This window comes from Ovis aries, chromosome 8 (genome assembly GCF_016772045.2).
Source record: "Ovis aries strain OAR_USU_Benz2616 breed Rambouillet chromosome 8, ARS-UI_Ramb_v3.0, whole genome shotgun sequence".
Taxonomy (NCBI): Eukaryota; Metazoa; Chordata; class Mammalia; order Artiodactyla; family Bovidae; genus Ovis; species Ovis aries.
The window spans coordinates 83,302,203-83,328,422 of NC_056061.1; the positions used below are offsets into that span (position 1 = coordinate 83,302,203).

The 26,220-nt window shown below is 46.1% G+C and overlaps 1 protein-coding gene across 3 annotated transcripts in view; it reads left to right on the forward strand.

Annotated features, from left to right (window-relative positions):
• FNDC1 (fibronectin type III domain containing 1) overlaps positions 1-25,898 on the forward strand; it is a 116,260-nt gene extending 90,362 nt beyond the window's left edge. For all 3 annotated transcript variants that reach the window (XM_027972627.2, XM_015097509.3, XM_027972628.2), the window contains 7 exons: positions 1,669-1,899; positions 8,000-8,108; positions 14,872-14,951; positions 18,005-18,034; positions 19,017-19,178; positions 22,935-23,057; positions 25,105-25,898. In XM_027972627.2, coding sequence (XP_027828428.2) covers positions 1,669-1,899; positions 8,000-8,108; positions 14,872-14,951; positions 18,005-18,034; positions 19,017-19,178; positions 22,935-23,057; positions 25,105-25,220 — 851 coding nt within the window. In that variant the 3' untranslated portion in view covers positions 25,221-25,898. The remainder of the gene's footprint in view (positions 1-1,668; positions 1,900-7,999; positions 8,109-14,871; positions 14,952-18,004; positions 18,035-19,016; positions 19,179-22,934; positions 23,058-25,104) is intronic.
• Positions 25,899-26,220: the final 322 nt, after the last annotated feature.

The following is a 26,220-nucleotide window of genomic DNA, read 5'->3' on the forward strand; positions in this document are numbered from 1 at the left end:
TCTTAGCCACTGGACCGCCAGCAATGCCCCTGCATGTCGTTTGTTAACTTCTCCCTAAAAGATGAGCAGTTTGATGAATTGAGCTACCAGTATATCTTACAGTTTCAAAGAGCTGAAGCGGTTTCCTTGAGGTTATTTCCTATAGTTTTCATTAGCCTCAAAGACTTGCGATCTAGAAATTGACCGTATTCCTCTTTCTCAGTTATTAAAACAGTTTCAGGAAGAAATTCTATGTCATTAAACTGTGTTTCATTCCCTTTGGGAGCCTTCTTTTCCCATGCCCTTAATGAACTTTGCTAATAAGACAGATTAACATATCACTAAGTGGAAAAAAATAATTTGTTACTGAGTGGAGACAGGCAACAGCTTAAACTAATATCACACTTTTCTATTTCCAAAACAAATGTTCTGCCATCAGCGAAGAACATCTCTTGTCAGCCAAGATGTAGTATTGAGTGTCTGAACTACTCGTACTTGAAGAACAAGAATCTTAATTGGAAGGAGGATTCCTGAGGCCAGTGGTAATGCTGGCCCATGGCATGCTGCAGCCTGGCTGAATTCACTGAATGTTCTGACTTTTCTCTCTGTGGTTCCATGACAGAAATTGAAATGCTTTCAGCGCTATTATTAGCTGTTCCGAAGACCTCTTCAAAGGCTGAAAGGCTTACTATTGTCTGGCTGTTTTCATATGCCTGTAACTTTATAAAGCACAGTAGACAGCTCCCCCAAACTTCCTGATCAGGCCCGTGCACAAGCTCAAAACACCTAATTCTGTATGGATTATTGGAAAACAGAGGAGCTTAAAAATTGCTTTCAGTTCTAACAGCCACTGCGAATGAGAGAGATACAATGGGATGTTTAGAAAGTTCTAGGAACTGTTGCTTGGGAGCACTTGGGGGTCTTGAATGTATAAAGTCCAAACCCAATTCCTTCGCTTTTCTAAGTTCTAGCGCATATGTAATAAGAAGTCTTGTGGGCTCCTTCTCAGCACTGGTAGGTTCAACTGGACTGTGGGTTATCAGTTCTTATCCTGCCTTAATCCTGGGGCCCTTGTGTCTGCTGAGATCACGCTTGTAGGAAAAGCCTGAAGCTATCCATAAACGCGAGTTGTTATTTTCGTCCTGAGTGGTAATGTTGTAGAAGGCTGTTCAGGCCTAGCCTGTGCAGACATGGGTGCAAGGGGTTATGTGAGTCCCTGATGTCCCAGGGGAGGCCAGCCTGGACTGAGGCTAAGGTTGTACATCTTGGCTGGTGTAATTTTTTTTTTCCTGGTCCCAAGACAGTCTAGGGAATGAAATGTGTTGAGAGAACTCCAAGTTGGATTCAGTTGCACCTTTCCAGTTTAAGGGCACAAGAATGGCAGAATGCCGCAGACTTCTGTTAGACATTAAATTGTTGTTTGGAGAGGTTTCAAAACCACTATGAGGGCACCAATGTTGATGGGGCAATGGGATCTTTTGAAACCACCAGATTGAAAGATATAATAAATATGTGGATCCATTCAGGAGAGCTAGGGATGTGCGCTTGTGTTTGGCCTCAGGGCTGATGACCCTGGATGTTTAGCAGAAAGAGACTGAATGTTGGGTCTACTCTATGGAGCAGACATCATGTTTCTGCCCTCAGAGAAAGCCTTCAGCAACCCGATTGGGTATCTTTGTTCTTTTCCAGCTCCTTATGTGACGTACCTAAATAAAGACCCGTCCGCCCCATGCTCTCTGACTGATGCTCTAGATCACTTCCAAGTGGAGAGCTTGGATGAAATCATTCCAAATGACCTGAAGAAGAGTGACACGCCTCCTCAGCATGTCCCCCGCAACATCACTGTGGTCGCGGTGGAAGGCTGCCACTCATTTGTCATTGTGGACTGGGACAAAGCCGCCCCAGGGGATGTGATAACAGGTGAGCCCAAGGCAGGTGCTCAGACTTCCTGTCAATCTGCAGGTGGGAAATACAGTCAATAAGGGATGAATGGATGATGGATGAGTGGATGGATGGAACATGGATGGATGGATGGGTAGATGGATGAAAAATGGATGGATGGATAAATGAATAGATTGGATAAATGAATGATGGATGGATGCAAGGATGGATCAATAGATGGATGGGTAGATGGATGAAAAATGGATGGATGGATGGATAAATGAATGGATTAAGTAAATGAATGATGGATGGATGCAATGATGGATGGATGGATGGATTGGAGAAATGGATGATGGCTGGATGCAAGGATGGATGGATGGATGGATAAATAACTGAATGGATTGGAGAAATGAATGATGGAAGGGTGCCAGGGTGGGTGGATCAGTCAGATAGCTAGATGGAGAGAGGCATGGATGAATTGGATGGACGAATGCAGATATTTTCTTTTAAAGGATGAAACAGAGGCAATAAGGGAAGCCTTGTAGGGCAGTATGAGGAGCACTGGATGGAAGTCAGAAATCCTGAATCTTAGTCCCAGATGGGTTTGTATGACCTGGAGCTACTACTTCATTTTCCCTGGACCTTGGTCTCCTCCTATACAACACATCATTAGGTCTCTTACCCTGTAATATTGCAAGTAGCCAGGGAGTCCACGGAGCCCCTTGTCAGATGAGCTTCTGCAGCATGGATGATGAGTGCTCCTACTGTGTGCTTCCTGGGGTCACGATCAACCACTCAGGCTCTTTCCGGGTCTGCTCAGTGCTTCCAAATCAGTCTTGGCGCTCCTGAATTCCTTAGGTGGGAACTGGATGTGATGGAGAAAATGCCTAGGGATCTTGAGCCTCCAAGATCTTGGTCTGCGAGATATTCATTCGACTCTACCAAAGACATATTTGAGGATAAATTTGTTGAGATGAGTTCTTACAGAAAAGAGTCAATGTTTTCTTTGGATAGACACCCTTCTTTTGCAAATGATTCCTTTTGGGTCAGTGAGTTATATAAGAGGAAAGAATGTGTGTGTGTGTGTGTCTCAGGGCTGGGGATGGTGGGATAAGTCGGAGTTTGACATAATTATGTCACTACCATGCTAGTGTTGGTCATCGAATTAGAAATTTTTAATGTTCTTGCTTTAGGTTCCCAGTATGATCTCTTGAAATGAGAAAAAAACAAAAAACAAAAACCCAAGCACAAACAGAGAGCTAATTTTTTTTTTTTAAATGAAGTTTGCACTGCAGCCCAAAAGTCAGGATAAAGGACACAGGACAGAATGCCTGGGTATTGTGCCAGGCAAGGTGGAAGGGCCGTGGAGAGCCAGGGTGCAGATCAAGGGGTCTGAGTCTTGCTGTAGCTGTACTTGCTGGTCCCCCATCTACGAGTTGCTCGGGCCGCTGGGGCCAGCTTCTGTGGAGTCCAGCATGTTCCTAAAAGCAAGCACATAAATGAATGGAAGGAGGAGAGCTTGTAGTCAAAACAGCCAGAAAATCCTTTTATGAACTGAATATGATTTTATGAATGGCAGTTTTGAAAAGCAAGCAAGCAAACGGAAAATATAATCATGGAAAACTTTATCTTAAGCTACTTAGCTTTTGATCTCTTGCATAACAGATGTTACTTAACATAAATATATCCCTGTGCCCTGAGCCACGGGGCTTCTGAGAAACAGAAGGATGGATACAGGATGAAAGGACCAGCCACCTTAGACGTGCCCCCTGGGCTGGAGCGTGAGGAGCCTTCGGAGAACTCCGGTAAATGTCGCTGGACTTAACTCCGACGCAGTTCCTGTATCATCCCATAGAGGGCGTGCTTCCGAAACACATGCTCCTGTTAGCTTTGCGTCAAAAGCCTTACGAAGCTCCCCAGAGACTGGGGTCATCTCATCACCACATACCCCCACCATCCAATCCCAAACCAAGCCCCTGGGCCCTAATCATGAGCACTCATGCCATGAGCATAAATAATACGGCTGAGGTGTTATTGAGATTCAGGTCCAAATAGAAAGTTATGCCAACTCCTGCCAAGCTGCTTATCGTGGAATATTTCAGTGTACAACGGCCCTGTGATATTCAGAAGAAGCATGTTAGACCCTAGAGGCTAAGAGAGAAAAGCATGGGAGTGCTTCATCAGTTAATGAATCAAGCACCAGCTCTTTTAGCTGCAGAAGAGTGAGGTGAAGTGGATACCCAGATGCTTCCTAGACCCAAAGGGAAGATCACACCTCGGGCCCAGTGCAGGGCACTTGGGTCCTTGTAGCTGCGTGAGATGTAGAGCGCTTTGCCGATTTCCACTGGTGGTTCTTTTCTTTTACACGTGGTTGAGTCAGCATGTAACCAGATGGTGGCCAAATGACGTGAAACTCCTGCAAAGTAAATAGGTCCATGACCCGCTGCCCACCCTGATCAGTCCTGATGAATAAAGCTGTCTCTTCATCAGCAGTGACTCTGTGGGAAATCACCTTCGTGGTAGTCTCTGAATCTTTTCAGGACTGGTTTTGATAAGAATAGAGAATACAGGAGTTACATGTGCTCAGCAAGCACGTTATAAAAATCCAGACACAAGGATGAGCAGGGAAACCTGAGTAGTATATGGAATGAAGTGCAGCGTTCTAATGGATATGAGGTCAAAGAGGATGAGCCGGGCTGACCCATCGAAGCCAGGGCTCCTCAGGCATGTCTGCCCCCGGCTGGACCCTTATTGGGTACAGCGTCACCATCAGCTCATGTGGCTTGATGTCACCATCTTCAGAGGAGGAGGGTACCCTATGGAGAGAGCAGCAACACTTCCCAGGTCCCATGAAGTAGTTGTTAAAAAAAGAGAAGAAGGAATTTCTCTGAAAAGGCTTCAGAGCCCAGGGCCCCTGTTTTTGCTCCCTGCGTGCTGGGGAGGAGCTATGTAACTCTAATCCACTCTTCCCATCACCAGAATAGCTCTTGAGGAGGCGGTCGGTGGGAACAGGTTGCTGAATAAAGCTATTTGCCTCTTCAATGCCTTTTCTTCATCTTCTTCTCCTTGACCTGTGATCTGATTTTCTCAGCCCAAGTTTTCCTCACAGGCTCATCCTCTTTGACCTGACATTAGAGATCAGAATTGCTTAAGGCATGGTCCTAAGTCACTTTCCTTCAGTTCAGTTCAGTTCAGTCGCTCAGTCGTGTCCGACTCTTTGTGACCCCATGGACTGTAGCATGCCAGCCTCCCTGTCTATCACCAACTCCCAGAGCTTACTCAAACTCATGTCCATCGCATTGGTGCTGCCATCCAACCATCTCATCCTCTGTCATCCCCTTCTCCCGCCTTCAATCTTTCCTAGCATCAGGGTCTTTTCCAATGAATCAGTTCTTTGCATCAGGTGGCCAAAGTATTGGAGCTTCAACTTCAGCATCAGTCCTTCAGTCCAGTCCAGCTAGACAGTAGCCTCCTGCTCACCACAATTAAAGAAAGCCTGAGTACAGCAATGAAGAGCTAGCGCAGCCAAAAATAAATAAATAAATTTAAATGCTTATAAATATATATATATACACATTTAAAAAGACATGTGCGTGGGTAAAATCCTGGAGAGAGAAAACACAGAGTAAGAAGAAAAGCTTCAGCTTCAGCTGAAGGATTTTACCCATGCTGCTGCTGCTGCTGCTAAGTCGCTTTAGTCATGTCCAACTCTGTGTGACCCCATAGACAGCAGCCCACCAGGCTCCCCCGTCCCTGGGATTCTCCAGGCAAGAATACTGGAGTGGGTTGTCATTTCCTTCTCCAATGCATGAAAGTGAAAAGTGAAAGTGAAGTCGCTCAGTCGTGTCCAACTCTTAGCGACCCCATGAACTGCAGCCTACCAGGCTCCTCTGTCCATGGGATTTTCCAGGCAAGAGTACTGGAGTGGGGTGCCATTGCCTTCTCCATTTTACCCATGCACAGAGGTCTTTTTAAAATGTATATGTATATTTCCAAGCATTTAAAAATTTTTATTTATTTTTGGCTGTGCTGGGTCTTCATCGCTGCACTCGGGCTTTCTCTAGCTGTGGTGAGCAGGTGGCTCCTGTCTAGCTGCCGTGTGTGGGCTTCCCATTGCAGTGGCTGGTTGCAGAGCAGAGGCTGTGGGGCCCACGGGCTTCAGCAGCTGCGGCCCGAGGGCTCTAGAGTACAGGCTCGGTAGTTGCGGTGCGTGGGCTTCATTGCCTCTCTGAACGTGGGGTCTTCCTGGACCAGGCATCGAATCTGTGTCCCCTGCAATGGCAGACAGGGCCCTAACCACTGGACCACCACGGAAGTCCCGATGCATGTGGTCTCAGTGCCTCTTGGGGATGAGTCATTGGTTTGTAGGTCAGGACCCAGCCTGCTCTCCTCTGAGCCTCAAACTGAAAAATCATGTCCACTTGACAGTATCACCCGTCATGTCTCCAAAGCTTCTCAGACTCAGCATATCCAGAATCAGACTCATGATCCAGACACACACCTGCTCATCTGGCTTTTCTGTCTCACTCTCCGTCCATTCTTGCAAGCCTGAAGCTTTGGCGTCATCTTCCCATCTCCTTCTCTATTTCCCCTCTGTATTCAGTTCCTCACTCAGTCCCGTCGCCTTTACCTTTCAGATTGTTCCCCATTGGGATATTGTCACAGCTGTTCTGCGAGACCACCCCCTCCATATATCACGCCTGTCTGGTCCTCCACTCAGCACCAGAGAGACACACGGAAGACAGTCTTGTTGTGTCGCCCCGTGAATGTCTTCCTTTTCTTCTGGAAAGAAAAGCAAAAGCCTTTGTGACCAAAGAGCCTTGGCTTTTTTGTTGTTGTTGTTCAATGCTTCTTTAGCTTTGTTTCATGTCGCGCTTCCCCTCACCCTGCCACTCTGAGGTCCTCCTGCCTCCTGGTTCCTCCCTCGCCTGCGTCTTTGCCCAGGTATCCCCTCTGCCTGGAGTTCTCCCCACTTCCCACCGTGCATCTTGACTGCTTCCCATCCTTTAGTTATCAGCCTGATTTCATGGTCCTGGGAAAGCTCTCTGTGTCAAGCTCTCCCCACCTGCCAACGCCCCCAGCACTTAGTTCTCATCAGGCTGTATAAACAAGCTGTGTAATCCTACTTGTCTGTCTGCCTTGCTGCTCCTGGAGTTTTCAGTAAAATGAATGATCATTTAATCTCTAGCACTTAGTATACAGTAGCCCTGACTTGCAGGAGGCACACGATAAATATTGGTTGAATGAATATACAGTAAGCACAGAATAAATATTTGTTGAATTAACAAATAGGAACTTGGACCAGATATTTGACCTCTAAGACTCAGTTTCCTCCTGTGTCAGAATGGAGACAGACAGAGAAACCTAAGGTCAGGAGAATTCATCCAAGTAAAACCCAATCCAAAGTATTTGGCATAACGTTCGGCGCAGAGGAAGTACTTGACAAATATTTCCTTCCCATGTAAGAGAGCAGCATAAAGGATGTGTGACGCTGCTACAGGAAGGTCACTCGGCTCCCTGGGGTGGCCTGGCAAGCTGGGCAGGTATCAGGGCAGAGTCCACCCGCTGAGCTCCATTAACAGCGGATAAGGCAGAGCTGCCTGGCTGTTGTCACTGGACGTGAGGGTCGAGGGCAGGCAGAGATATTCAACAACTAGAAACCACAGGAGAGTCTATAACAAGAGGTGGAGAGACCTATCGCTCTTTCAGCCACAAGACACGGCACCCACCATCACAGATGCTTCATTTCACGTGAAGGATAATTGTATAAACTTCTACCAGGAACTTCTCAGATACTTGTGTGGAAGTCATTGCTCTTTCCTTGGGCTCTGCGTCCATGGTTAGAGGTGATGAGTTCCGAGGAGATGAGGAAGCCCGGGACTGTGGGAGATCAGGAGAAGGAAGAAAAGTAGGGAATCAGCTAGTCGTCAGGAAGTGTCTCTGCCGTTCCCTGCGTCTGGTATCGCCAGTGGGCACCAGTGTTTGCCCCGTCCCGACCCGGCACACTGCTTGCTCGCCTTCTAGACTTCTCCCACAGAGCTGCCCCCACCCCATGGCTCCTCCCACTCCCCTGAGTTACGCCTCTTGGGTGATGCGCTTCCTTGACGCTCACTGGGTTCCACCTCCTTTCCTCCTGTAGGTTACTTGGTTTACAGTGCGTCCTATGAAGACTTCATCAGGAACAAGTGGTCCACCCAGGCTTCATCAGTGACTCACCTGCCCATTGAGAACCTGAAGCCCAACACGAGGTATGACACGACCATCGTTTATAAACAGAAAATGAGACCTGTGTGCGTGGTCACGGATATCCTTGGGTTGAAAAGGAAAGGCCTAACTGAAAGTGTCCTTATGGTTTCTTTTGAATTCTCTAGTTGTTTCTCATAGACTGTAGGTGAGTGCTTACCGTGTGTCTTGTACTTTTCTTCGGAGAAAGGACTATGTGCTTTGTGATTGTTAGCTTGTTGTGTTTCTATTTTGCTCCCTATTTTCCAGAGACTGAAACTACCTACCGCTGGGAAAGGAAGGATTGTTCTGTGTGTTGAAAGGGAATCCATCTGTTTGCAGTCACCCACATGGTGACTTCATGCAGCACGAGCTTCATATATGACATTAGTGGAGCATCAGTTGAGAAGCGTTTTTTATTGAAGTATAGTTGGTTTACAGTGTGTGTTCATTTCTGCTGTATCCAAAAGTGTTTCAGTTATATATGTGTGTGTGTGTGTGTACACACATATATACATACACACACCATTCTTTTTTATATTCTTTCCGATTGTGGTTTATCACAGGATATTTAATAGAGTTCTTCTGTTCTCCAGCAGGACTTTCTTGCTTATTCACTCCGTATAAGGATTTGCGCCTCTAACTCCAGCCTCCCACCCCATGCCGCCCCTACCCTTGCTAACCACAGGTCTGTCTCTGTGTCTGCATTCTGTCTTTATTTCGTCAGTCGGTCAGTCAGTTCAGTCGCTCAGTTCAGTCGTGTCCGACTCTCTGTGACCCCATGAATCGCAGCACGCCAGGTCTCCCTGTCCATCACCAACTCCCGGAGTTCACTCAGGCTCACGTCCATCGAGTCGGTGATGCCATCCAGCCGTCTCATCCTCCGTCGCCCCCTTCTCCTCCTGCCCCCAGCCCCTCCCAGCATCAGGGTCTTTTCCAGTGAGTCAACTCTGCGCATGAGGAGTTTTATTTCGTAGGCAGGTTCATTTGTGTCATATTTTAATTTCCGCATATAAGTGGTGTCAGATGGTGTTTATCTTTCTCTTTCTGACTTACTTCACTTCGTGTGATAATTTTCAGTGACATCATGTTGCTCCAGATGGCATTGTTTCATTCTTTTTATGGCCGGGCACTACTCCCAGTGTTCCACCGTATATGTGCACCGTATCTTCCTTACCTGTTCCTCTGTTGATGGATGTTTAGGCTGTTTCCATGTCTTTGCTATTGTCAATAAGGCAGGAGCCTATGAACATAAAGCTACATTATAGGCCCAGACGTGGGATTGCTAGATCTCATTGTAATTCTATTTTTAGTTTTTGGAGAAACCTCCGTGTTGTTTTCCGTAGTGGCTGCACCAGCTTATCTATTTCTTCCAGCGGTGTAGGACGGTTCCCTTTTCTCCACCCTCTTTCCAGCATTTGTTATTTGTAGACTTTTTGGTGGTGGCCATTCTGACTGGTATGAGGGATACCTCGTTGTAGTTTTGATTTGCAGTCCTCTAATAGCTAGTGATGGGACCAGATGCCATGATCTTAGTTTTCTGAATGTTGAGCTTTAAGCCAACTTTTTCACTCTCCTCTTTCGCTTTCATTGAGAGGCTTTTTAGTTCCTGTTCACTTTCTGCCGTAATGGTGGTGTCATCTGCATATCTGAGGTTATTGATATTTCTCCTGGCAATCTTGATTCCAGCTTGTGCTTCTTCCATCCCAGCGTTTCTCATGATGTACTCTGCATAGAAGTTAAATAAGCAGGGTGACAATATACAGCCTTGATGGACTCCTTTTCCTGTTTGGAACTAGTCTGTTGTTCCATGTCCAGTTCTAACTGTTGCTTCCTGACATGCATATAGGTTTCTCAAGAGGGAGGTCAGGTGGTCTGGTATTCCCATCTCTTTCAGAATAGACTCCAGGAGTTGATGATGGACAGGGAGGCCTGGCGTGCTGCAATTCATGGGGTCGCAAAGAGTCAGACATGACTGAGTGACCAAACTGAACTGAACTGAATAGCTAGTGCTGTTGACCATCTTTTCGTGTACCTGTTGGCATTGTGTATTTCTTCTGTGGATAAATGTCTAATTACGTTCTTTGCCCATTTTTCAATTGGGTTGTTTGTTTTGTTGTTGTTGTTGAGTTGTATGAACTGGCTAAACATTTTAATAGCTGGTACTCAACCTCTATGGTGTAGAAGTTCAGATCATTCAAGAAAGATATATTTTACGTGTTAATATGAGTTATAAGATGCATGGCTTCCTACACGGAGAAGTGGGTCACCAGCCAGAGGGCCATCTGGGAGTGAGTTTTTAGCCCTCAGTGTGAAATGTGCAGAACTTGTCTCGCGGGTACAAACAGTGTGTGTGTGTGCATTTCCTATTTTGTATTCTCTGGTCTTGCTGGTAACAGCCATCAGGAAAGCTTCCATCCTTGGTGGGTGAACGTGGGCAGAACACCAAGGACATGATGGTTGCGCTGTGGTGTGTTTGTAAACTGGCTGTCTGGGGAAAAAAAAAGTAACAACTGCTTTATGGTATTTGCCAATTTCAAGCTAGTCTGGGCCTGCAGAACTGCTGATATTTAATGATCGGCTCTCTGATCCATGTCACGTCCAGCCACCGTATTTCCACAGCAAAATGTTCTGAATGATGTGACTTGGGCCCGAGGTCTCCCGGTTTTTTTTTTTTTTTTTTTTTTAATACAGTCAGAGGAACACAGAGGAGATTGGAACAAAATGCTCTCCTTAAACAGAACTGTTGAAAGGGACAGAAATTGGACAATAGCCTTGGGCACCGAGAGGCTTCTGAACTAGCAGAGAACTTTGCTCAGGGCCTGTTAATGCCCTGGGCTCACTTGAACTGAGCTTTCATAAACTGTTACAAATTTCAGGATTCAGCAAATAAAAATATCAGGAAATTGAGAAAGCCCTTTTCTTAGCTCTTCCCTGATAGTAATGAAAAGTTGATTCATTAAACCAAGAACAAAACTAAAGAAAATAAAGCCAACATCCCTCTTTTTTCAATTGTGTTCAGAGTGCGTGTTTTTAGAGCACAGCCTCAGGAGCAGCTGAAGGAGGCCTTAGAGATGTTTGGCCTCCCGGCTGCTGGTAAATCCTGGGCTCCCGCTGCCCCTGCCCCCCCAGCCCAGTTTTCTTGTGACAACTTTTGGTACCAAACTGATGTTGAGTTTTGAATACTGTCAGGGGATGGTTATGTGGGATGGTTTATTCATTCTTCCTATAGGTATGAATGAGTGTCCACGGCTCACTCAGTGAGAGCTTACTGAGTGCTCAGGGTCAGGCCCCGGGCTCCAAAGAGAGAAGAGTGGAGGGGTCGGGGAGGGGCCTACAATACACCATGGCCCCTCGTGGTGCTCATCTGACAGAGGCGGGTGGTTTATAAACACGTAGGTATGGACTTTCCCTGACCAGCATCCTGAGAGAGAAGCACCCTGTTCTGTGAGTGTGTAATGGGGGGCTTTTTTCCTGGGCTTGAGGGTAAGGGGCGGTCCGGTGAGGCAGATACGCAGCATTTGACCTGGAGGAGGTAAGTGAGCTGTCAAGCTGCTCGAGGCAGGAGGGGTGTTGGGAAGCTGATGTGTTTGAGGAAGAGCAGGAGGCTGATGCGGTCGTGGGGACGGAGGAGAGAGGGGGCTGGTGGCTGGACCAGTCGGTTGCAGGTGGGCCCCAGTGTCCCCCGAGGTTTGCGTCCTATGTCCACCCACGCTGGGGTCCCTGGGAGATGGACTGGGAGCAGCAGCGGCCACTGGGGCTTCTCCCCAAGTGTGACCTTCCCGTCTGCCGTTCTTTGGAGGGGGAGTGCTCGCTGGCTTCCTCCTACAAGGATTTCCTTCAGACCCCTCCGTGCCTGCGTGCGTGCTAAGTCGCTTCAGTCATGTCTAACTCTTTGTGATCCCGGGGACTGTAGCCCTCCAGGCAGTTCTGTCCACGGGATTCTCCAGGCAAGATTACTGGAGTGGGTTGCCATGCCCTCCTCCGGGGGATCTTCCCAACCCAGGGATCAAACCCACGTCTCTTGTGTCTCCTGCATTGGCAGGTGGTTTCTTTACCCCTAGCGCCACCTGGGAAGCCTGAAGTATACAGGTCTGCAATGGCGGCCCACTCCAGTCCTCTTGCCTGGAAGATCCCATGGACCGAGGAGCCTGGTGGGCTGCAGTCCATGGGGTCGCGAAGAGTCGCACACGACTGAGCGACTTCACTTTCACTTTTCACTTTCATGCATTGGAGAAGGAAATGGCAACCCATTCCAGTGTTCTTGCCTGGAGAATCCCAGGGATGGGGGAGCCTGGTGGGCTGCCGTCTATGGGGTCGCAGAGAGTTGGACATGACTGAAGCGACTTAGCAGCAGCAGCAGCGCCACCTGGGAAGCCTGAAGTATACAGATCTGTTACCATGGATCCTGTTCAAAAGAAGGTGCCAGAAGCTTGTATAAGAAGGCAAGGTGTGGGATGCTTTTGTTACTTAGGTGAAATAGAGACACTTCAGGGTATGAAATATCTATTTTAGTCTATGGAAAAAAATTTAATGTGCTTTTCGAAAAATTTGCTTTTTTTTTTTTAATAATACCATATTGTTTTTCACCTTGGCATATGTAAACGTACTTTGACAGAGTAGGTGGAGTTCAAATGGGAATACATCTTTAGAACTGGGCCACGTGGGCTTTGTGGAGGAATGGAATCATTGCGTGGCAGGAGGGTCGATTTGGAGAATACTTAGGTTTCAGTGTAAAATAGAATGGATACAACTAAGAAACTGGAGTAGGCTCTCCCAGCCAAAAGGTCACCCCTCTGCCATCGCCTCTACTGCACAGGGTGCTTCCCTCTGCTAAGCTGGGGAAGTGGTACCAGGTTGCCTCCAGGGATGGCCTGAGAAAGATGCAGCAGAAATAAATGTCCCCGGTAGCCTCTGAATATCAGTATCACACCCTAGGTTTCGATTTCCTATTTTTTTTTTTTTTAAGGAAAAGGCGTCTGTAAAGTTTGACTGTTATCGTTGACTTATGCCAAACCCACTGTTTGAACTGCCAGCAGAGTTTGCCTTAAATAACTCCACGACCGCTGAGTTAGAAGTATGCACAATTGAGAACGCACAAAGTGCTGAGTGAATTGAGATTTGGGAACTCATATGTTCTTAATTGTGCATATCTTTTCTTTTTTAAATGAAATTTTAAAAAGGATTCGGTCCTAAATGAGATGTGGATATACTTTCTTAAAAAGCTTAAGAGAAGACTTGGTTTTACCAAATGGCCTTTTTCTTTGCTCTCTGTTAAGTCAAACCCAAAGTCAAGTACCTCTGCGTAACTGTGAGGCCAGAGGCTCCCCTGGGGACGTCAGCTCAGATGTTCAGTAGGCTCGGTGCCAGGGCAGAGGTGCAACAGACAGGCGCCTTTGCTCTCTGGGTCTAAATAGTTCTCCTTTTAAAACTTTAGTGCATCTTAATTAGTGCGTGTGATCTGTGTGTCTGACTTAAACATAGGATTTTGTAACATTGAAGTGTAGCTCCTGTTGCCCAGAAGCCAAGGCCCCTTCTGGACTCTCTGAGGTGGTAGACACACTCCCCCTGCCCAATTCTTTTTTTAATCCTCTTTCTTTACCTGGAAGCAGTTAGAGACTATATGTATTAGTTGCTCAGTCATGTCTGACTCTTTGTGACCCCATGGACGGTAGCCTGCCAGGCTCCTCTGTCCATGGAATTCTCCAGGCAAGAACACTAGAGTGGGTTGTCATTTCCTTCTCCAGGGGATCTTCCTGACTCAGGGATCAAACCCAGGTCTCCCGCATTGCAGGCAGATTCTTTATCATCTGAGCCACCAGGGAAGCCCCAGTTAAGGACTAAGAGGGCACAGATAATACCTAGGATTCCAGGGGGCTGGACAGCATAGAGATTAACCGTAGGTAAAGTAGGTCTCACCTGTGTTGGCTTCCAGTATTTTCTCATCATCGCTTTTGGTCCTGTAGCTCATGAGAGTCCAAAGTAAGACGCTCTTGGACTCCTGACTGAATTGGCTTATCTCCTTCTAGATGAGCAGGCTGATTCAGGCCATGTGCTTTCTAGCTCATTCTCTGTTCCAAGACAAAGATTAATCCCCAGCAGAGCCTCTGCAGGCCTTTTCCACTTCCCCTTCCTGGACTTGCTTCTCTTTCCTTGAGGCACAGAAGCTGGAGACTCAGTGATTTTAGGGCTCCAGGCCCAAGCGTAGCACTTGTCCTGCGCCCAGAACATTGCTGCTACGTTAGTTCCCCCAAGGAGGCCAGCCTCTGGACTGGCTCAGCCTCCCCCTGCCAACAGCAGGTTGCATCATCATCAGTCCGTCAGGCATTTATACACGACATCCAGGGATGAGACTTAGGCTACAACTGGAATTCTGCTCGGTAACCGTTTCTCCCTGCTCCAGCTTCTCCGTCTTGCTGGTGGAACTCAAGATGAGACAGGAGGGGGCCATACCATCCAATGGCAGGCCTGCAGGGCATGGCCTGCATGGGGCGGGCAAACCCTTGATGCTCTATATAACACACACAGTCCAAGTGATCTGTTTGCCTAGTATGCCCCTCCGTTCCCAGTGGGAACATGTCTATGCTGTTCATTATATTGTGCTGAAAAGTTATTTGAAAATGAGAAAGTTTAGAAATAACATGAAGAAATAGCGATGGTGTATGCATTTGTGAAAAGATAAGACTCAAATCCTGCCACAGAGCAAGTGCTCAGTAGTTTGGTTGTTTGTCTCATTACACAAAAATTAAACAGGGTTCTCTTTCAAACTATGTTTTCTTCGAATTTCAGGTATTATTTTAAAGTTCAAGCCAAAAATCCTCACGGCTATGGACCTGTCAGCTCTTCAGTCTCATTTGTTACAGAATCAGGTATGGATGACTTCATGTTCTTTTCTTCTCATTTCCTTAAAAACAAGTAATCTGAAATCAGGCCTACAATAGAATAAAAACTGAACAAGTACAACTTCTGTTTAGTCAGTTCATATTGGATATCACACTATAAGATAAACATGATTTTCTTTCTGCTAGGTTAAATCTTGGATAATAAAAGTAGTCTTCATTGGAACTGCTTGAAAAGTGAAAAGAGCAAATTCCAATGAAAAGGGAAGAAAATCTAGTTCTTAGCTATGTGGGAAAGATAACTTTGAATCCATCTAGCTGCAGAGGTAATTTCTTTATTGTTATTGCAAGCAGCCGAAGGGCACACATGTCATGTGATTGAGGGGCAGTTGCTTCTTTCAATCAGTCAGATCTCTAGGGTGCTTCCTTTCCTAGGAGACAGAGATATCTCTACTTAATATGGAGGGTTCAATTAAAATGCTGTCCATCCTGCAAGCAGTGTCATTCAGAAGATGTCCCTAGTTTGGGTTGCTGGTGTGCAGAGCTCTCAGACCCTTTGGTGAAGTGTTCCGTGGTCGCAGTCTGAGGCGGTACACACAGTGTCCCGTGGTCATGGTCTGAGGCAGTGCACATGGTGTCCCGTGGTCATGGTCTGAGCCAGTACACACGGTGTCCCATGGTGGGTGGTCATGGTCTGAGGCAGTATACACAGTGTCGGGTGGTCACGGTCTGAGGCAGTACACACGGTGTCCCATGGTCATGGTCTGAGCCAGTACACATGGTGTCCCGTGGTGGGTGGTCACGGTCTGAGGCAGTATACATGGTGTCGGGTGGTCATGGTCTGAGGCAGTATACACGGTGTTGGGTGGTCACGGTCTGAGGCAGTATACACGGTGTCCTGTGGTCATGGTTTGAGCCAGTACACACGGTGTCCCGTGGTGGGTGGTCATGGTCTGAGGCAGTACACACGGTGTCGGGTGGTCATGGTCTGAGGCAGTATACACGGTGTCCCGTGGTCATGTTCTGAGGCAGTACACACGGTGTTGGGTGGTCATGGTCTGAGGCAGTACACATGATGTCGGGTGGTCATGGTCTGAGGCAGTACACACGATGTCGGGTGGTCATGGTCTGAGGCAGTGCACATGGTGTCCTGTGGTGGGTGGTCATGGTCTGAGGCAGTACACACGGTGTTGGGTGGTCATGGTCTGAGGCAGTACACACGATGTTGGGTGGTCATGGTCTGAGGCAATACACACGGTGTCAGGTGGTCATGGTCGGAGGCAATACACACGGTATCCCATGGTGGGTGGTCATGGCCTGAGGCAGTACACACGGTATCCTGTGGTCATGGTCTGAGGCAGTACACAGGGTGTCCCGTGATGGGTGGTCACAGTCTGAGGCAGTACACACAGTGTCAGGTGGTCATGGTCTGAGGCAGTACACATGATGTCGGGTGGTCATGTTCTGAGGCAGTACACATGGTGTTGGGTGGTCATGTTCTGAGGCAGTACACACGGTGTCGGGTGGTCATGGTCTGAGGCAGTGCACACGGTGTCCTGTGGTGGGTGGTCATGGTCTGAGGCAGTGCACGGTGTCCTGTGGTGGGTGGTCATGGTCTGAGGCAGTACACACGGTGTCGGGTGGTCATGGTCTGAGGCAGTACACACGGTGTCCCATGGTGGGTGGTCATGGTCTGAGGCAGTACACACGGTGTCCTGTGGTGGGTGGTCATGGTCTGAGGCAGTACACACGGTATCCTGTGGTCATGGTCTGAGGCAGTACACACAGTGTCAGGTGGTCATGGTCTGAGGCAGTACACATGGTGTCCCATGGTCATGTTCTGAGGCAGTACACACGGTGTTGGGTGGTCATGGTCTGAGGCAGTGCACACGGTGTCCTGTGGTGGGTGGTCATGGTCTGAGGCAGTACACACAGTGTCAGGTGGTCATGGTCTGAGGCAGTGCACACAGTGTCCTGTGGTGGGTGGTCATGGTCTGAGGCAGTACACATGGTGTTGGGTGGTCATGGTCTGAGGCAGTACACACGGTGTCCCATGGTGGGTGGTCATGGTCTGAGGCAGTACACACAGTGTCAGGTGGTCATGGTCTGAGGCAGTACACACAGTGTCAGGTGGTCATGGTCTGAGGCAGTACACACGGTATCCTGTGGTCATGGTCTGAGGCAGTACACAGGGTGTCCCGTGATGGGTGGTCACAGTCTGAGGCAGTACACACAGTGTCGGGTGGTCATGTTCTGAGGCAGTACACACGGTGTTGGGTGGTCATGGTCTGAGGCAGTGCACACGGTGTCCTGTGGTGGGTGGTCATGGTCTGAGGCAGTGCACACGACTGGTTCATGGTGGCAGTTCCCGGGTTGGCAGCCTCTCTGTACAGGAAGCCAGGTGGGAGAGTCGGTGATCACGGTCCCCAGACAAACTCCTACAGGAGCCCAGCAGGATCAGCTCCACAGTAACGTGGCTCTCGCTTCCATTTGGTTCGATCATTCCCTACATGTAGCTTGATCCCAGAGCATTTGCCGTTGGAGGATATTTTTAAATGCAGTGATTTAATCTACTGAATCAAAATATATGGAAAAAGTCTTTTTTGAGAATATGCTTTATACTGGAATTGTTGGCAAAGGACTTCAAAATTGGTGTTTTCACGTGTTTCATCTCAGAAGTGTGTTTCTCATTAGTAATTAAGAAAGAGTATAAGAAAACCTTTATCAGTGGCTAATTTGCTACAATAATGTGTCTATGTTTATGGCTGCATTTCCTAAAAATAACATGGTCTTTTGGCAACTATCAGAATTAACATGATAAATGTCTATAGAAAAAAACTCAAATAATTCAAATCTAAATAGTTATCAAGAAACTGAGGGCTGAAATTGGAGAGTAGAAAGATATAAATGTAACTTCTGAGACTGTGATATAATACTTTTAAAGTTTTGACATATGCCAAATGAATATTGCACTTTCTTTATCTACTGTAGCTTGATTAGCCCTTTCAGTTACAAAAAAATTCCATAGTTATGTGGCTCCATGACATAATAGTAAAGTCAGCTGTTTCTTTTTCGTTCTACAGATAATCCTCTTCTTGTCGTGAGGCCACCAGGTAAGATTCTCTTCTGGATAATCTTGACATTCTAATAATGTTTGTTAGATATTGAACATGAGATTGTTATGGTTACTCACAAGTAGACATGCCAAGCCATTTTTGTATTGTCATAATTTTCCAACAACTTCTGTGGTTTCTTTGTACCTGCTCTCCTAATCTAGGGCAAAGGATGGTCTGGAAATTGTTAGATAGGACCCTAGTAGACAATAGCTGGGCTTCCCTGGTAGCTCAGCTGCTAAAGAATCCACCTGCAATGCAGGAGACCCCTGTTTGATTCCTGGGTTGGAAGGTCCCCTGGAGGAGGGCATAGCCACCCACTCCAGTATTCTTGCCTGGAGAATCCCCATGGACAGAGGAGCCTGGCAGGCTATAGTCCATGAAGTTGCAAAGAGTCAAACACGACTGAGTGAGTAAGTACACCACAGCCCAGACAATAGCTATAAAAACCATTGTGGGCGGCCAATAACCTATGAAGCAGTAACTGTTTTCCTAACCCCCTTGAATATTTTAAATTGCTGAAAAGATAGCAAAATGGAGTAAGAGTACAAAAAAAGTTTACTTTGTTTTTCAAATAAACAGAGAAAGACCTATTGCCTAAGTTCAGGACAGGTCTTAGGAGTGATAGGAACAATAGATCTGTGCTGAGGGGCTTTGGGGGTGGGGAGGTAGGATGGTATGACCCCCAAGGCCAAACTTGTATAGCTTATGTTCCTTGAGGCCCAAAGGCTTTTTCTTACTCTGAGAACCCTTTATGGAAATGCAAATAGTTCAAATATCTTCAGGTGTGAGGAACTCCCGAGCTGTACTTCAGTACAAAGAAGAGAAGAGAGAGCGCACCCATCGGGAGATGGGAAAACTGCTCAGAAAAGCCCTGCAAGGAGGGCAAGGCCCAGTGAATAAGCCGACATGCCTGGTACTTTGTACAAGAGTAAACACTGTGAAGCGCTGTGACTTGGAAGATGTGCTTTGTGTTGTCCAGGTGGCGAGCCCATCTGGATCCCGTTTGCTTTCAAACATGACCCTGGCTACACGGACTGCCACGGCCGACAGTATGTGAAGCGGACTTGGTACAGGAAGTTTGTGGGAGTCGTTCTTTGCAACTCACTGCGGTATAAGATCTACCTCAGTGACAACCTGAAAGGTAGGTCTTTGGGGATGGTGTGCTGAGGAAAGGTATGAAAAGTTTCTAGTTGATCAGATACTAGCTTGACATAGCAGGTGCACCAGAACGCAACTGAGGTGTGGACCAGTCATGTCTCAGTCTGGCTCAAATGCAAACCAGTTTTGCAGACTCTATGCCAGAGTGACTTGTTTTCACATTGGTACTCAAGAGTATATATATATATATCTTAAATCGACTACTTTTTAGGAATGAAGTCCAGAATTCTATTAGAAAACCAAAGGCCATTTTTCTTTGTTGTTGATTCTATAACAGTAGGCACACGTGTAAGCTGGAATTATTGAGGACAAGTCCACACTACGGTCTTTGCCACTGGCACAACTTTACAGAAAAAAAATGTAGGTGGTGAAACATAGATGAGCTGCACTATTTATTCTGTGTCCAAACAAAAATCACATTGTTTTCCTCATGATAGGGGATTCAAACAGAATAACATACATACTTTGGACTACTAACATTTCAAAATGCCATTTCTACCCAGCTGGCTTTGACTCACCCACCTACACATAATTGTTTTATATTTCAAAATTCATACAATGTTTACTCTTTTAGCATAACATTACAAAAACTTTCCTGCAGCTGGTTTATATTTTATCATAGGTCGGTTATTTTGTTCTTTTATTTGTTGCTAGTGATCATCATTTCTCGATAATGTCAAAATCTCCCCAACCATCCCCCACTCCAGCAATTTCTCAGTGCTTATGCCTTCCCAACAAGCAGTATCTGTTTCTCTCTGCTTTTTCCCCCCTCTCCCACACTGCCCTTTCCCTCCTCTGCTTCAGAATTCCTGGGAGAGGTTACACAGCCATGTCTGGTATTGCAGGGTTGAGAGGAAGAACTCGGCCCTACTGTGCAGCTCTGGTTCAGGACCAAGGACAGCACCTCCTGCTACAGACACACCCTACTTCTAGTTTCCTATGAAAACAGGTCCCACTATTTTTACACATATTCATGCTTTTTATAATGGTTTCATAAAATATTCTCTGACTACCAGAGCTTCCACATTTTTGAAACCATACAGTAGAAAGGTCTCTCATTTATTGGCTGAAAATGCCTATAATATTCATAGTTTCCATTTAAGGAACACTTGCTAAGTATATAGCATACATGATCTCAATAAATCCTTACAATGCTTTGAAATCAGTGCCATTATCACCATCTTTCAAACATGGAAAGTATGACACACAGTGTAAGTAATGTGCCCTCTTGAGTTCAGTTTATTTGCTCAGTCGTGTCTGACTCTTAACAACCCCATGGACTGCAGCACGCCAGGCTTCCCTGTCCATCACCAACTCCCAGAGCTTGCTCAAACTCATGTCCATCGAGTCCCTGATGTCATTCAACCATCTCATCTGCTGTCATCCCCTTCTCCTGCCTTCAGTCTTTCCCAGCATCAGGGTCTTTTCCAGTGAGTCACTTCTTCCCATCAGGTGGCCAAAGTATTGGAGCTTCAGCTTCAGCATCAGTCCTTCCATTGAATATTCAGGACTGGTTTCCTTTAGGATTGACTGGTTGGATCTCCTTGCAGTCCAGGGGACTCTCAAGAGTCTTTTGCAACACCACAGCTCAAAAGCATCAATTCTTTGGCACTCAGCTTTCTTTATGACCAACTCTCACATTTGTACATGACAACTGGGAAAACCATAGCTTTGACTAGATAGACCTTCGTTGACAAAGTAATGTGTCTGCTTTTTAATATGCTGTCTAGGTTGGTCATAACTTTTCTTCCAAGGAGCGAGTGCCTTTTAATTTTGTGGCTGCAGTCACCATCTGCAGTGATTTTGGAGCCCAAGAAAATACTGTTTCCATTGTTTCCCCATCTATTTGCCATGAAGTGATAGGACTGGACACCATGATCTTAGTTTTCTGAATGTTGAGCTTTAAGCCAGCTTTTTCATGCTCCTTTTTCACTTTCATCAAGAGGCTCTTTAGTTCCTCTTCACTTTCTGTCATAAGGATGGTATCATTTGCATATCTGAGGTTATCAATATTTCTCCTGGCAATCTTGATTCCAGCTTGTGCTTCATCCAGCCCAGCATTTCACATGATGTACTCTGCAGATAAGTTAAATAAACAGGGTGACAATATACAGCCTTGATGTAGTCCTTTCCCAATTTGGAACCAGTCCATTGTTCCATGTCCAGTTCTAACTGTTGCTTCTTGACCTGCATACAGATTTCTCAGGAGGCAGGTGTGGTGGTCTGGTATTCCCATCTCTTTAAGAATTTTCCAGTTTGTTGTGATCCACACAGTCCAAGGCTTTGGCATAGTCATTGAAGCAGAAGTAGATGTTTTTCTGGAATTCTCTTGCTTTTTCCATGATCCAGCAGATGTTGGCAATTTGATCTCTGGTTCCTCTGCCTTTTTAAAATCCAGCTTGAACATCTGGAATTTCTTGGTTTGCATACTGTTGAAGCCTCACTTGGAGAATTTTGAGCATTATTTTGCTAACGTGTGAGATGAGTGCAATTGTGTGGTAGTTTGAACATTCTTTGGCATTGCCTTTCTTTGGGATTGGAGTGAAAACTGACCTTTTCCAGTCCTGTGGCCACTGCTGAGCTTTCCAAATTTGCTGGCATATTGAGTGCAGCAATTTCACAGCATCATCTTTTAGGATTTGAAATAGCTAACTGGAATTCCATGACCTCCACTAGCTTTGTTCATAGTGATGCTTCCTAAGGCCCACTTGACTTCGCACTCCAGGATGTCTGGTTCTAGGTGAGTGATCGCACCATCATGGTTATCTGGGTAATTAAGATCTTTTTGGTATAGCTCTTACATGTATTCTTGCCACCTTTTCTTAATATCTCTGCCTCTGTTAGGTCCATACCATTTCTGTCCTTTTTAGTGCCCATCTTTGCATGAAATATTCTCTTGGTGTCTCTAATTTTCTTGAAGAGAACTCTTGTCTTTCCCATTATATTGTTTTCCTCAATTTGTTTGCATTGATTGCTGAGGAAGGCTTTCTTATCTCTCCTTGCTGTTCTTTGGAACTCTGCATTCAGATGGTTATATGTTTCCTTTTCTCCCCTGCCTTTAGCTTCTCTTATTTTCTCAGCTATTTGTAAGGTCTCCTCAGACAACCATTTTGACTTTTTGCATTTTGGTTTCTTGGGGATGGTTGTTTTTCCCTGTCTCTCATACAATGTCATGAACCTCTGTCCACAGTTCTTCAGGCCCTCTATCAGATCTAATCCCTTGAATCTATTTGTCACTTCCACTGTATAATACTAAGGGATTTGATTTCGGTCATACCTGAATGGTCTAGTGGTTTTCCTTACTTTCTTCAATGTAAGTCTGAATTTGGCAATAAGGAGTTCATGATCTGAGCCACAGTAGCTCCCAGTCTTGTTTTTGCTGACTGTATAGAGCTTCTCCACCTTTGACTGCAAAGAATATAATCAATCTGATTTCAGTATTGACCATCTGGGGATGTCCATGTGTAGAGTCTTCTCTTGTGCTGTTGGAAGAGGATGTTTGCTATGACCAGTGTGTTCTCTTGGCAAAACTCTGTTAGTCTTTGCCCTGTTTCGTTTTGTACTCCAAGGGCAAATATGCCTGTTATCTCTTGACTTCCTACTTTTGCATTCCAGCCTTGTATGATAAAAATGACATCTTTTTTTTTTTTTGGTGTTGGTTCTTCAAGTTTGTCCAAATTCCTAAATCACCTGTAGCATTTTTGGGTCAGTCACTGACTCATCAAATTCCTTTTTGCAGATACATTCTACAGCATTGGGGACAGTTGGGGAAGAGGTGAAGACCACTGTCAATTTGTGGATTCACACCTTGATGGAAGAACAGGGCCTCAGTCCTACATTGAAGCCCTCCCTAACATTCAAGGTAATGTGAACAAAGGGCCAACCAGTTACACTGGGGGGTGGGGAGGAGGGCCAACATAAGGAGAAAATTCACGGTATCTCTGCCTTTGGTTTACCATTTGAAGATGGATGTAAGCAGCATTTTGATCATAAAAATAAGGAATCAACAAAGTGCTCCTACCCTATGCCGTATTTGGAGTGAGCCTTGGAGAGGTGGCTCAGACAGTAAAGCATCTGCCTGTAATATAGGAGACCTAGAGTTGATCCCTGGATCGGGAAGATCCCCTGAAGAAGGGAATGGCTGTCCTCTCCAGTATTCTTGCCTGGATAATTCCGTGGACAGAGGAGCCTGGAGGACTGTGGTCCGTGAGGTCACAAAGAGTTGGACCCAATTGAGTGACTAACACTTTCCCTTTTACTTTGGAGAGGTAGGGATACAGAGGAATATAAGACCTTATCGCTACTGCCAGGAAACATAGTCAGAATTGGAAAGAGAGGATAAATATATGAAAGGTAACGAGAGCAGACAACTTCAAGTGCAGACAATGGCAAGTTATGTCACATTGTTGTCCCGTTATCAGGTAATCGTGCAGATTATACTCAGTCCCTGAGTTCAAGAGAAGCAGGCCACTTGAGGCTGCCAGGGGAAGTTTTCAGAAGAGGCAGAGTCTGAGTCATAAAAATTCATGCAAAGATTAGAGAGTCTTCTAGGTGGAGGCTGGCATGAATAAGAATACAGAGAAAGAAAAAATAAATAAATGCAAGCCAACCAGGATATGTTTCAGGAGATTGTGTATCAATTATTTCATGATGGCATTGTAAGAGGAAATGCGTATATTCATCTCAAAGTTAACAATTTGTAATACATTATTAACTCCAGTAAAACAAGTATATTAGGCGAGGTCCTCCGTAGAATCAGAACCAACAGCAAAAAGATAGAGACAGAGAGACAGAGAGGAGAGAGAAATAGAGAATGAGATTTATTTTAAGGAATTGGCTCATATGATTGTGGAAACTGGCAAGTCCAAAATCTACAGGGTAGCCCAACAAGGCTGCTGGAGACCTAGGGAAGAGCTGATGTTGCAGTTCAAGTCTGAAGGCAGAATACCCCTGTCCTCAGGGAAAGTTGGTCTTTTTCTACTAGAGCCTTCAACTGATTGGATGAGGCCCACCCGCATTATGGAGGCTTCACCGCTTGCGTGCTTAGTCACTCAGTCATGTCTGACTCTGCGACCCCATGGACTGTAGCTCGCCAGGCTTCTCAGTTCATAGAATTCTCCACGCAAGAATACTGGAGTGGGTTGCTATTCCCTGCTCCAGAGGATTTTCCTTTCCAGGGCCTGAACTCACATCGCCTGTTCTCCTGCATTACAGGTGGATTCTTTACCACTGGCCCACCAGGGAAGCCCATCGAGGCTTCGTTACATAGGTACAATTGATGAAAGCTTTGACCATGAGTGACTGAGCTCAGCCTCTAGCTCCTCTCTCCTCCCTGAGGCTGGAGGTGGGACGGAAACCCCCACCCCATATTCCCATGGTTGGTCCTCTAGTGACCAGCCCTTACCCTCAGGTGCTTTCCAGAAGCCACTTCATTAACATAAGCCCACATGTAGTTGAAGAGGTTTATATGAAATAATCATTTCCCAGACAGCTTTATCGCTCTTCAGTTCAGTCGCTCAGTCGTGTCCAACTCTGCAACCCCATGAACCGCAGCATGTCAGGCCTCCCCGTCCATCATCAACTCCTGGAGTCTACCCAAACTCATGTTCATTGAGTCGGTGATGCATTTAACCATCTCATCCTCCGTTGTCCCCTTCCTCTCCTGCCTTCAATGTTTCCCAATATCAGGGTCTTTTCAAATGCGTCAGCTCTCCACATCACGTGGCCAAAATATTGGAGTTTCAGCTTCAACATCAGAGTTATTGCTCTCACCACTCAGGAAATTCCAAAGGTTTGGGGAGCCTTGTGCCAGGACTGGGGATGAAAACCAAATATGCGTTTTCTATTATAAATCACAGTGTCACAGATGCATTTTCTTTCTCTCTCTCTCTCTTTTTTTAACCTTCCAGGCTACTATCGCCAGTACCGCCAGGAGCCAGTCAGCTTCGGCAACATAGGTTTTGGAACTCCCTACTACTACGTGGGCTGGTATGAGTGTGGGGTCTCCATCCCAGGGAAGTGGTAACTGCAGGAAGATCATGCCGGAAGCTTGCCCTGCCGACCCCATTGTTCACTTGAGTGAGGGCCTGCGAGCAGGAAAAGAGGCAGTGTCCCAAGCCCCCTGCTGTCCCCAGTGTCAGCAAGGCCACACAGTGGACACTGGACACTTCAGGCGTCTTCAGTCTGGAGCTCAGTCCTACATCTCGGCCTGGACCACACACCGGCTTCAGTGTTGCTGTTAACTTTGCTTCTCTACAGGTTTTACTTATAACAGCACGTCCCAGAGATGGCACAGGCACTCAGCTATGGGGATGCACAGTGCAGTTTTCATCCTGTTTAGGCCCAAAGTTCAGATGCTTCAGTATCTCCAGGGATTAGTATCAACATGCTCAGCTCGCTTCATGGAACACCACCTGCTTTCTTTTTTCTCACTGGACTCCTCCCAAAGTAGCTAAATTTAAGCTTTGGATCCCTCTCTATGCAGTAGAACTGAATTATTAAAAATGCCACTGAAGGAAATGTAGCCTACTTAAGATTTATTCTGTGGACTTACCCACTGCTAGACCAAATGTATCAAATCTTACTTGTAAATTCTCAATTTTGATATATATATATATATATATATGTATATATGCATATACATATCTACACTCATCTGCAAGGACATTGATTAAAATTGCTAAATTTGTACTTGTTCACTCGATACATGTGTGTGGGGCTTCTTGAAGCAGAGGTGCTGTCTGTGAACATCTTAGAAGGCTTCAGAGAATATGTACTCTGTATAACATGGCAAGAATGGAAAGGTGTGGGTTCTTTCCATGAATGCTGCCAAGCCTGGGAAATGATTGGCAAGTAGCGATGCTATGAGCCAGTAGCAAACTGAGTGATTTCCACCTTCCACACCCATGTGAAATATGAACCGGAGGGCTGTGTGATGACAGATCTAGTGTGTTTCCACATTAAGATTTTAGGTCCCAAATGATTTTAAAATCCAGTTTAAAAAGACTCCTTTCCCCTTTCCTGCT